We start from the raw sequence: 11,177 nt of genomic DNA on the forward strand, positions 1-11,177 counted from the left end.
ACCATCTCGTATTTTCAACTTCAACTTCACCACCACCGCACCATCATGCGCTCCCTTAGGCACCACACAGCCCACAACCTCAACACCTTCCGTCGCCACTATGTCGCCGAAATCTCCGGCTCACTTGGCGATCTGGGCACCTTTCTCCCTATCGCCATCGCCCTCGCCGTCAACGACACCGTCTCACTCTCCAGCACCCTCATCTTCTCCGGCATCTTCAACATCCTGACCGGCCTGTTCTTCGGCATCCCGCTGCCCGTGCAGCCCATGAAAGCCATCGCCGCCGTTGCCATCGCCCGCTCCTTCACCAACGGCGCCATCGTCGCGGCCGGCATCTTCGTCGCCGCCTGCATCCTCCTCTTCAGCGTGACCGGCATCCTCCGCTGGTTCGCCCATGTCATCCCTGTCCCCGTCATCAAGGGCATCCAGGTCGGCGCCGGGCTGTCCCTCATCATCGCGTCCTGTGGGAGCATGCTCTCGTCGCTGGGGTGGGTGCACCCCTCCTGGGCCGATAACCGGCTCTGGGCCATCGCCGCGTTCCTCTTCCTCGTCGTCACGAACGTCTACCGCGGGATCCCCTACGCGCTGGTGGTGTTCATCCTCGGGCTTGCATTCGCTATCATCCGCAGCGCGCTCGCCGCCGACCTCCCCTCGCTGCAGCTCTGGCGGCCACGGGTCGTGGTGCCGACCCCCCACGAATGGGCGGTGGGGGCGCTAGACGCCGGCATCGGCCAGATCCCGCTGACGACGCTCAACTCCATCGTCGCGGTCGTGCATCTGGCGGCGGATCTGCTTCCGGACGTGCGCACGCCCTCCATCACCTCCATCGGGCTCAGCGTGGCCGGCATGAACCTCGTCGGCTGCTGGTTCGGCGCCATGCCCGTGTGCCATGGGTCCGGCGGGTTGGCGGCGCAGTACCGCTTCGGCGCGCGGTCTGGAGCTAGTGTCGTGTTTCTGGGGGTGCTCAAGCTTGTGATCGGGGTGTTCTTTGGGGAGAGCCTGGTGGGGCTGTTGAAGCGGTTTCCTGGCGCGTTGCTGGGCGTCATGGTTATCGCGGCTGGACTGGAGTTGTTGAGTGTGGGAGAGAGCTTGAATACGACCGCTGCGCGGGATCTGGTCAAGCTTCATAACGGTCTCACGGGCGATCCGAACGAACATGTCGGACCTATGCTGAGTGAGGAGGATCGGAAACGCAGATGGATGGTGATGATGGTCACGGTCGGTTTGCTGGTTGGGTTTAAGAATGATGCCATTGGGTTCGTGGCGGGCATGCTGTGCCACTGGACATATGAACTGCCGACTCTTGTTGGTAAAGTGCGTGCGCGATGGGAAGAGGGGAGAGTGCGGTTGGCTTAGGGGCTGTCGACTGCCTTGTGGTCAGCCTTTGGACATATATTCACTTACACTGACTTGTAGATAACTTCAATATACCTTCAAGGATGTCTATATCTCGCGACCTTTTGTTGATAAAGTGTTGAGAATCAGAAACTTCCCCAGTACTAGGCTCTGCAGATACTAGCTGCCTATCTCCAACAACAGGCAGGACGAGGAGATCGTTACGATGTCATATAATTGGAGGGCGTCTTGAAGAGGGTCTCTTTGGTGCCCTCTCTTAGGACCTTCATTCCTCTACATTCAGATGTTGATGGCCGTGTCACGTTGCCAGACGTGCATGATACGAGAGGTATAAGATTAATAGCACTCTATGCCTGCAAGTGCGAGTGCTGGATCTGTTTCTCTTAAATCAACCATTGTCTCTTCACTGTTGTCCCCAGATACACGACGTCCACCATGTGTTGAAGCTCTTAATTGTATGTACCCAGCACTACAAACTATGAGTCATCGTTGCTCCAACTATAACTACCTCTACAGAGTACATCCCTACTCCGAACTGAATACAACATCCCAATGTCAGACTACACCACTACACAACTAACCCGGTACCTGGAGTACCTCTCGCTGCCATCGTGCTATGCGGAGTACATCCAGCAGCCCGCAACATTTCCAAAACGGGAGGATGCGCTCAAAGATCTCTTCCGCGGCCACATCACACTCTTCCCGTATGAAAACTTGACCCTCTATTACTCCAGCACCAACCCGGTGATTATCCGGCCGGATGTTGTCTACAACAAAATGATGGGGCCGGATGGAGCCAGCCCAACACGGCGTGGTGGCTACTGTTTCGAAGTGAACATCTTTCTTCACCATATTCTCAAGGGTCTCGGTTTCTCCGTGTATATGACCGGGGTGAGGAATCGGAAACGAGTCGACGGCGTCCCTGTGGGCGACTTCATGGGGTGGTAAGGAGCTTCTGTTCGTCGCTACTCATTACTCGGAAATTGACAATCGATCAGGGTGCACGGCGTGAATATCGTAGAGCTCCCGTCAGGCAGCTCGTTCCTGGTGGACGCTGCCTTTGGCGGCGACGGTCCCACTTCGCCTCTGCGCCTGGTTTCTGGATCTATCTCCCAAAATCTAGGCGCCCAGGATGTGCGGCTGGTAAAGGGCAATCTTCCTGGGCAGACTCGAAGAGAGCCTGAGTATTGGCTCTACCAGTACCGGAACGGCCCCGAGAGGGAATGGAACTCCTGCTATTGCTTCACGGAGGTGGAATGGTTCCACCAAGACTTCGAGGTCATCAATCGGTTTACGAGCTGGGAAATGCTGGATCGTGGCCAAGTGCTTGCGGTCAAATTCATTAGGAACGGCGAGAAGGGTGAAGTGGCGCAGTACCTACACGGCCTGTCGGGGTCATCGGGGGATAAAGACGGCGTTCATGTGGTCGGAAAATTGATGCTGGTGGACAAGGCGCTTAAACTGAATACGGGAGGGAAGACAAGAGTCATCGAGAGATATGAGACCGAAGAAGAGAGGCTGCAAGCGCTCCAGAGATGGTTCATGATATCTATTCGATATGAATCAACGCCGTGATGTATAGACTGTTGTGTTGGCAGTGGCGGTGCATCCGCCTGACGCGGCTCTCTCTATGACACGAGGTGCGGGGCCACAGCATATGAACACCGGTAAATGCGCTACTTTGGACGATAACAGTTGCTGTCTGAGCGCGTGAATCAGCTGAATCTTGTTGTTGGGTTGGTTGTCTGCCTGCTGACGCCTGTCATAGACGTATGGTTATAACCAGAGAGTGTCCAGATCAGTCTAGATGGCATCTCTATTCTACTTTTTGTATATACCTACGACTGTTAGGGCATTATCTTAGACATGTCCCTAACGCAAGTCTACTGCTCGGCTGAACAGCCCAAAGTTGACATTGTCTTTGTTTATGAAGTCGATACATGGAGCTCCGGGTCTTTCCGGTCGTCTGGTCTTGTACCAGAAATTCTGACTCCTGTGAGGGTTTTATCATACGGGTATAGCGCAAGCCACGATACATTCACAGACACACTTCACACGCAAGCCGAACATCTGGCATCGGCTCTTGCAGGAAATAGAAAGGTGTGTGAAGCACATTTACGTGAATCTCTTCATAGATACATATTACTGCAGCTAACCTCCGCAGATCACAGATTGTCCTGGACGGCCCATTATCTTCGTCGGCCATTCATTAGGCAGCCTCCTGGTGAATACACTTTTACTGCACTGTCGCAATCTACAGGATCAACCTGGATATACAGATAATATATACTCCTCGACATATGGGATAGTACTTTTGGGAAAGCCATACAACACCACCGGGTCAAAAGGCTGGGGATCGATAGTACAGAATATCTCCCACGCAGTCCTTGGGAAAGACACGCAAGACGCTGGACCATCTATCCAGACGCTACAAAACATATCCGGATCATTCGAAGTGATGGGAGACTTCAAGATATCTCTTGAGGAAACGCTACCAACACATGGTGCCATCACTGTCCTGGAAAAGTCTCCAGCAACACCTTTCACTCGTACTAAACACAATAAAGCATCAGACCCTGGCCTATCCAAATTCAATAAAGACGAGGCAGAACACTCGGCTATTGTCAGCATACTCGGTGAATTATCCTCCAGAGCAGGGAAAGACGATTTACAAAAGCCCGCAGGTAAGAAACTCATACATCTCCTCTCCACACATACCATCGCCATGCGTCTCACCGAAGCCTCCCTCGCAGACACCCTCACCACACGCTCAAGCACTCCAGGCGAGCCCCTGTTCGTCGTGCCCACAGACCTCCATCCAAACGCCACCTTCTATGGCAAGCGAGCAGACTTCGACCGCCTCCACTCCACTCTAACCTCACCTTCCGATGGGATCCGCCCCAGATCAGTGCTCATCTGCGGTCCTCCCGGCTCAGGCAAGACATACCTCGCCAGACAGTATATCTGGACGCACCGTGCCTCCTACCCGGGGGGTATCTTCTGGGTCAACGCTGGCTCGCTGCAATCCCTAACCAGCGGGTTAGACAAGGTTGCCCTGGCCCTCGCCAACACAGGTTCTAATCATACCGTGCCGAAAGAGGAGAACCTGCCATCACAGACAGTGCACGACCACTTGTGCGCGCGGACTGGATGGCTGCTCGTTTTCGACGGGCTCGATCCGCCAGACAACGACAGGGCCATCGACTACCTCAGCGGTGTCCTTCCAGCCAATCGAGACGGGAGTATCCTCTACACCTCGGTGGATGATTCCCTCGCGAGTATGCGGCAGCTGCATTGTCCAGAGATTCTCCGCGTGTCGCCTCTGCCAGTCGAAGAGGCGTGTCGGCTGCTATTCACCAAGCTCGGGATCAGAAAGCCGCTTGAGATGCAGGTGCGCAAGGCCACGCTCATCGCCATGCGCTATGAAGGGCTTCCTCTGGCGATCCATGCGGTCTGCAACTATCTCAGCCGGACGGCGAAACCGATCGAGCGGTTCAGGATCGACACTCGGTTGGCGGATTCGATGTTGACGGGCCCCTTTTTTAAAACGTTGGATAAGCTCTACTCGGAAAGGCAGTTTGGGGTGTTGAACTTGGTCAATATTTTGTGTTTTTTTGATGCCCCGATGAAGGTCGACTTTCTGCGTGTTGGAGCGAGGGCTGTGGAAAAGTACGACATACGCATATGTGACGGCGAGGATTTGCATGGGTCTTTCAAGACTATGATACGGTACGGACTGGTTCAAGACGCTTCAGGTGACACTCCTGAATCCTCTGGATCTGGAGAATCGAGCCACACTGAGTTATCAGACGAAGGCACACTCTCCGCCATCAAGATGCACGGAGTCGCTCGGTTCGTCTGTCGCGATAGGCTACGGGCCACAGAGTATGACAGCCGTGAAGATCAGTACCATGCATGGCTCCTCGCTGCCTTTGAAATCCTGTCTGCCTCGTACGAGGGAATGCGAGCAGCCCTTTCGACAGCTGGGGAAGCTAGTACTGAAAGTGGCATCGCAAGGTACACGAAAGATTGCGGCGACTACCTCCTCCATGTACAGAGCCTAGCGAAGCACTTCCCAAGAAAAGGGAGTGTGTCGACTGCCATCTCCGAGGCTTTCGACCGGCTCAAGCGCATGAACAAGAGCATCCTAGACGATCTGTCACGCTTGGGAGCCACACAAGGCGATGCCAGCTCAAACACGTTCTCTGTCGATATCGAATCCGATCAGTCGCTACCCACACCATCTCGCAGTCAGAATGAAAGCCACTCGCAGGCTTCCGACGATCTTCCCAGCGATGCAGAATGGGGGATTGTCAATCCGAGCCGTCTGAGAGAGGAGCGTCAGCATCCCAGCAGATGGAACGAGATCCGAGACTGGGCGAAACAGACCGCTGTACGGACGATGGAGACGCCCTTACTGACTCGATTCGTACCGAAGAGTAGGCCAGTTGAAAGCCCCTACAGCCATTCAGACGCACTCAATGGCTACATTATCCGGAACAGAACGAGGAGCGACGACAGCCCCTTTCGAGCTGAGGGATCTTCTCTCGTTCGGCCGTCCATCCGGTCGATGACACACCCTTCTGTGTTTTTGCCCGGGGAGTTGCCGTCAGTGGGATACAGGAGGAGGACTGAGAGACAGTCTCCTGGGTCTACATATTTCGATGGAGTTGGGCTGAAGGATCTGGCTGGGTCACGGCCGGTAGATGTACAGCAGAGTGACTCTTCGAAGGCGGATTTATGAAGTATACTAGCTGATAGATATGGCTACCCCGTACACTTTGGGCTAGACCATCGCGAATGTACATTTCTCAATATCATTCTTTTATTGAAGAGTTCTAGTACAGCTTCGGATGCCGATGTGACCTGTTAGGCCTCCTTGCAGCTGCAGTATACGCTCCTCGCATGCATGTCTTAATACCCATCTAGCAGTCTTCGCAACGGCCAACGTCTAGTCCGTAGCTGCAGGACGTAAGGAATTGTTTTGTTTACGTCTCGCCTTGATCCAGTTTGCTACCACAGCCGACTATTAAACCTCGCACCTCCTCCTCCTCCATAAACATACACAATCTACACCATCAACATGGCACGACTTTCCCCCTCTCTGCTCTTCCTCCTCCTCGCCCAACCAATCCACGGCATCATCTACGGCCAGAATGCCCCAGCAAACTCAGCTCCATACATCGCCGCTCTCACGGCAAAAGACGCCCCAGACACCACCCTCTGCGGCGGCGTTCTCATCAGCCCAAAGGCCATCCTCACCACCGCCGAGTGCGTCGCAAACCACTCCCCCTCATCCCTCTCTGTCCGGGTGGGCAGCCTGTCCCGCACGAGCGGAGGCACCGTCACCGACACGACCAAGATCACAACACACCCGCAATACAGCGCCGACACGCTCAACGCAAACGTCGCCGTCATCCAGCTCTCCAACGCAGTCTCAAATATCCAGCCCGTCAGTGTGGCAGCGAGCAGTCCGCGCGACGGCACCAAGCTCACCATGTACGGCTGGGGATCGACGGATCGGTTCGTGCACCGTCCGGCGAGTCACTTGCAGCAGCTCAACACGTTCGCTCTGTCCGGGAAGTCGTGTCGGCGCGACTGGAAAGATCTAAGGGAGATCACGCAGACGATGATGTGCGATGTGCCGGATGCTGGAGCTGGACCGTGTACGGGGGACATGGGAGGCCCGATTGTGTCGGCGGAGGGGAGGTTGGTTGGGCTGGTTACGAGTCTGGATCAGTGTGCGCATTCAGATCATCCGGGGGTTGATGTCGATGTTGCTGCTGTTCGAGACTGGGTCTTAGGGTTTACGAAGTAAGGGTGTACTTTTAATCTGGAATCATTCCATGATTGTATACATCAGCTTTTGCTTGTATTCCACAATTTCACCATTAAACCACAATCATTCAGCTAGACATCCTCCCGAAATGCCATCCCAGACCCGTAGTTATCTCTCGCGGATTCATCATCCAGGTCCAGGATACGCCGCACGCCTCCCGCAGACGACTCGGGCAGCCTCTCCCTGGCCGGTCGGGTCATAGTAATGCTCTTCAACGACGGGAGGCTCCCCCAGATCCTGATGGGCCTCGCGGAAATAGGCCGAGCCGTCGGGGTTGGTCTGGGAGCTGGCCGCGTAGCGATGGCCGCTGGTGTTGTCACCGTCGGAGGAGCTCGACGAGGAGCTGTAGTAGTAGGAGGAGGAGGAGCTGGATTTGCCGTAGTTGGACATTTTGACTGAGTGTGTATGGTATTGCGATGGGTTGCGAAGGGAACAATGTATACAGGCACGGGAGTTATATAGTGTCGGACGGTGGCGACGGTGATGTCATTCCGAGTCTGTTGGCGTCAGTATTCGTATCATCTCGATATTGTCCAATGTCACTGGCTGGAAGTGCTGGAATCGAAGCTCTAGAACAATCACTCTACAATAGTATAGAGTATGTGCCTTATCGATCCAACATGATATGATGCTGGCGTGCCCGTTGATATCGGCTTTCTCCGCCTGATAAGGAAATCTATTTCTTCCCCGCCTTCTCTACATCCTCACATCCTCACAACCTCCACCCTCAACACCACCATCACCACCACCATGTCAGGCCTCACCCCAGCACAGCTCACCTTCTTCCGCGAAAACGGCTACCTCGTCATCCCCGACTACCTCACCCCCAGCGAAACCGCCTCGCTCGTGCACGAAACCGACTCCCTCCTCGAATCCTTCGACCTAGCCTCACACCCCCTCACACAGTTCACAACCGGCGACACCCCAGAATCCAACAAACCCCACGTCGGCGACGACTACTTCCTAACCTCAGGCGACAAGGTGCGCTTCTTCTTCGAGCCGGACGCGTTTGGCGCGCCGGACGCACGCACCGGCCGCGCCGCGCTCCAGAAACCCAAGCAGCAGGCCATCAACAAGATCGGCCACTCGCTGCACACGCTGTCGCCGCCGTTCCGCGGGGTCACGCTGTCGGCGCGCAACGCGGACATCGCTCGGTCGCTGGGGTTCGTCGACCCGCGCGTGCTGCAGAGCATGGTGATCTGCAAGCAGCCCGGGATCGGGGGCGCGGTGCCGCCGCACCGCGACTCGGAATTTCTGTATACGGATCCGCCGTCCGCGGTGGGGTGGTGGATTGCGCTGCAGGATGCGGGGCCGGGGAATGCGACGCTGGGGATGTTTCCGGGTTCGCATCGCGGGCGGGCTGGGGGTGCGGTGAAGAGGCGGTTTGTGAGGAGGGTGAATGAGGAGGGACAGGCGGTTGGGACGGAGTTTGTGGTGAATGAGGGGCCGGGACTGCCGAAGGGCATGCAGGAGGAGGAGGATGCGAGTCTGGCGCCAAAGGAGGAGGATGTGGATGTGCTTGAGGTCAAGGCTGGGTCGCTCGTCTTGATCCATGGCAATGTGCTGCACAAGAGTGAGAAGAATACCAGCCCGCGCAGCCGGTATGCGTATACCTTTCATGTCATTGAAGGCGCTGAGGGCTGGGAATATGACCGGCGGAATTGGTTGCAGCCGCCGGAGAACGGCGAGGGGTTCTCGAAGCTATACCAGTAGCGTTGTTTGTCTCTACTGTTCGTCTCTACGATACACGTCCGAGTATACAATCTCATCAATCAATGTATGCGCTATGTACATCCGATCCCAAACTCCATCCAGGTATCCAATATGCAACAAGTCTAAACATTGCTTTTCCCGTCATCCATCCGCGTACGTGGGCTATGCCTTCAGCATCTCCAGCATGCCCTTCGTCTGGTACGCCTGGTGCGCCATCTCCACCTCGTCGCGCACCCGCCGGTGCAGCCGTTCCACCATCTTGTCAATCTGCGCCGACTGGCCCAGGTTCGCCGAGTAGATATCCAGCACGTTCATCGCCACCTCCACGCACAGCTTGACCAGCCGCGGCTCCGTGATGTTCTTGTGTACCCACCGCAGCACCGGCTGCAGCGTCACCTCGTCGCGGTTCTGCAGCGACGCCCGCAGCGCCGAGCGGTGCCGCAGTGCCGTCAGCAGCGTCAGCTGCGCCGTCTTGTCCCGCGACGACAGCACCTGGTCCAGCGCCGCCGAGTACTTGGCCTTGCGGAGGTCGACCTCCCAGCTCTGCTCCTTCTTGCGCTTCCGCCCCTCCTGGCCGTCGATCGTGATCTCCACGCCTTCGCCGATGAAGTCCCGCCCGCGCAGCCGCTTCTCCCAGCCCGACCCGCGCAGCTTCTTCTTCTTCGCCATCTTGCGGTCGTGCTCCTCCAGCTTGCCCTCCAGCAGCGCCTGCATCTCCTTCCGCCGCTCGCGCTCCTTGATCTTCTGCTGGCCCGACAGCCGCGTCTTGATCGACAGCAGTCCCGACTGCATACCCACCGCGATGTGCTTGTCCTCCTGCGCCGCACCCGATGTGATCGCGCGCAGCGACAGAATCGGCGACGGGTACTTCGACCCAGACACCATGTTCCACCCCGTCGTCTCAAACACCTTCATGTGGCCGTCCAACGCACCACTCAGCAGGCGCTCGCCGTTCGACGCCAGCGACAGCGCCGTGACCGTCTTCTGGTGGCTCTGAATCATATGCAGCGGCTTGCCGGCGACGATATCCAGCACCGCGATCCTATTATCCGCCGAGGCGAGCACCGTCGTGCCCGTCGGCATCGGCAGCACGCTCTCGATGGGCGCCGCCATCTTGAACGTCATGGCCGCGCGGCCCTCCACGCGCGGATCCCACAGACGCACGGTGCGGTCGTAGCTGCCCGAGGCGAGCAGGTTCGACGACGCCAGCGAGCCGGGCATGAACGCCCCGCTGCGCACGTAGTCTGTATGCCCGACAAACGTCTTGACGCTGTTCTGGCTGGGCAAGTCCCACAGCCGCACGGTGCGGTCGTCGCTGGCGCTCATCACGCACGTCGGGTCGCTCGGCGAGAACTTGGTCACCCACACCGGCTGCTTATGGTCCTTCCACGTCTTGAGGATGGCGCGCGACGCCACGTCAAACACCTGCACGGCGCCGGTGTCGTCACCGGCCACGAGGACGCGGCCGTCCGGGCGCACGTCCGTGCCGCGCACCGTATCGTCGAACCGCGTGATGGTGCGGAGGAGCTTGCGCGTGCGGATCGAGTAGATCTGGACGCGGGCGCCCGTCGTCACGGTGAAGACATCCGGGGGTTGTGTAAGAGAGGGGAAGGCGGAAGCGGAGGAGGGCGCGGACGGCTGCGTAATGAGATTGACGGGTCCATTGGCCGGTGATGGGATCAGGAGGGGGTTCTTAAACGTCTTCCAGTATTGCTGTTCGGGGGTTAAACGAGTCGACGGCAGCGCAGGCAGCTTGACCTGCTGCAGCGGAAGGACGGGGGCAGCCATGCTGCTGCAGAGGTTTTTGTCGTGGGTAGAACTTCGCTGGGACGAGTTATCGAGAGAGAGGAGTGTCGGGAATAAGAATAGGCACGATCAATGCCAGATGTTGCGTCCAGCGAGATGATGGAATGGGCAAGTTTTTTTTCTTGATCGGGAATGATCAGAGTCCGTCGGCAGGCTCAATGGGGTAAGTTAGGCCGGCGGATATGGGATTAGTGCCCCTCTTATAGCGTAATAAGACAGCGTCTTTCATCGAATGGGGTTGTGGTTTAGTGGTATAACGTTCGCTTAGCATGCAATCGCATGCGAAAGGTCCGGGGTTCGATTCCCCGCAACTCCAGTCTTTTTGCACCTGTTATGTTGTGCTGCTTCTGCCTTTTCTTTTTTTAAAAGAAAAACAACAATTCTTGGTATCAGTTTAGAAAGGTCCGGATGTGAGGGATTCAACGGTTCTTCGTCATACATACTTTGCGTCTGGTTGGTGTGT

At 56.6% G+C, this 11,177-nt stretch overlaps 5 protein-coding genes and 1 non-coding gene across 6 annotated transcripts; 5 read left to right on the forward strand and 1 right to left on the reverse strand.

Moving 5' to 3' along the window:
- Window positions 1-45: 45 nt before the first annotated feature.
- Window positions 46-1,356, forward strand: ATEG_05746 (putative sulfate/molybdate transporter; the record flags this gene model as incomplete). Its single annotated transcript, XM_001214924.1, has 1 exon — window positions 46-1,356. One exon carries the CDS (start codon window positions 46-48, stop codon window positions 1,354-1,356), a length of 1,311 nt encoding a protein of 436 aa, XP_001214924.1.
- A 552-nt stretch (window positions 1,357-1,908) lies between these two features.
- On the forward strand, window positions 1,909-2,931 carry ATEG_05747 (uncharacterized protein; the record flags this gene model as incomplete). Its single annotated transcript, XM_001214925.1, has 2 exons — window positions 1,909-2,300; window positions 2,355-2,931. The coding sequence occupies 2 exons, from the start codon at window positions 1,909-1,911 to the stop codon at window positions 2,929-2,931; spliced, it is 969 nt and encodes a 322-aa protein (XP_001214925.1).
- An 883-nt stretch (window positions 2,932-3,814) lies between these two features.
- Window positions 3,815-6,100, forward strand: ATEG_05748 (uncharacterized protein; the record flags this gene model as incomplete). Its single annotated transcript, XM_001214926.1, has 1 exon — window positions 3,815-6,100. The coding sequence occupies one exon, from the start codon at window positions 3,815-3,817 to the stop codon at window positions 6,098-6,100; it is 2,286 nt and encodes a 761-aa protein (XP_001214926.1).
- A 339-nt stretch (window positions 6,101-6,439) lies between these two features.
- On the forward strand, window positions 6,440-7,174 carry ATEG_05749 (S1 family peptidase; the record flags this gene model as incomplete). The annotated part of the gene is made up of 1 exon (XM_001214927.1): window positions 6,440-7,174. One exon carries the CDS (start codon window positions 6,440-6,442, stop codon window positions 7,172-7,174), a length of 735 nt encoding a protein of 244 aa, XP_001214927.1.
- Window positions 7,175-8,164: 990 nt separating this feature from the next.
- Window positions 8,165-10,696, reverse strand: ATEG_05750 (snoRNA-binding rRNA-processing protein UTP15; the record flags this gene model as incomplete). The annotated part of the gene is made up of 2 exons (XM_001214928.1): window positions 8,165-8,896; window positions 9,143-10,696. 2 exons carry the CDS (start codon window positions 10,694-10,696, stop codon window positions 8,165-8,167), a joined length of 2,286 nt encoding a protein of 761 aa, XP_001214928.1.
- Window positions 10,697-10,948: 252 nt separating this feature from the next.
- ATEG_10528 lies at window positions 10,949-11,030 on the forward strand. The gene has a single exon. It is a non-coding gene; the product is annotated as a tRNA-Ala (tRNA).
- Window positions 11,031-11,177: the final 147 nt, after the last annotated feature.

The sequence above is a fragment of the Aspergillus terreus genome, genomic scaffold, assembly GCF_000149615.1.
Source record: "Aspergillus terreus NIH2624 scaffold_8 genomic scaffold, whole genome shotgun sequence".
Classification (NCBI taxonomy): domain Eukaryota; kingdom Fungi; phylum Ascomycota; class Eurotiomycetes; order Eurotiales; family Aspergillaceae; genus Aspergillus; species Aspergillus terreus.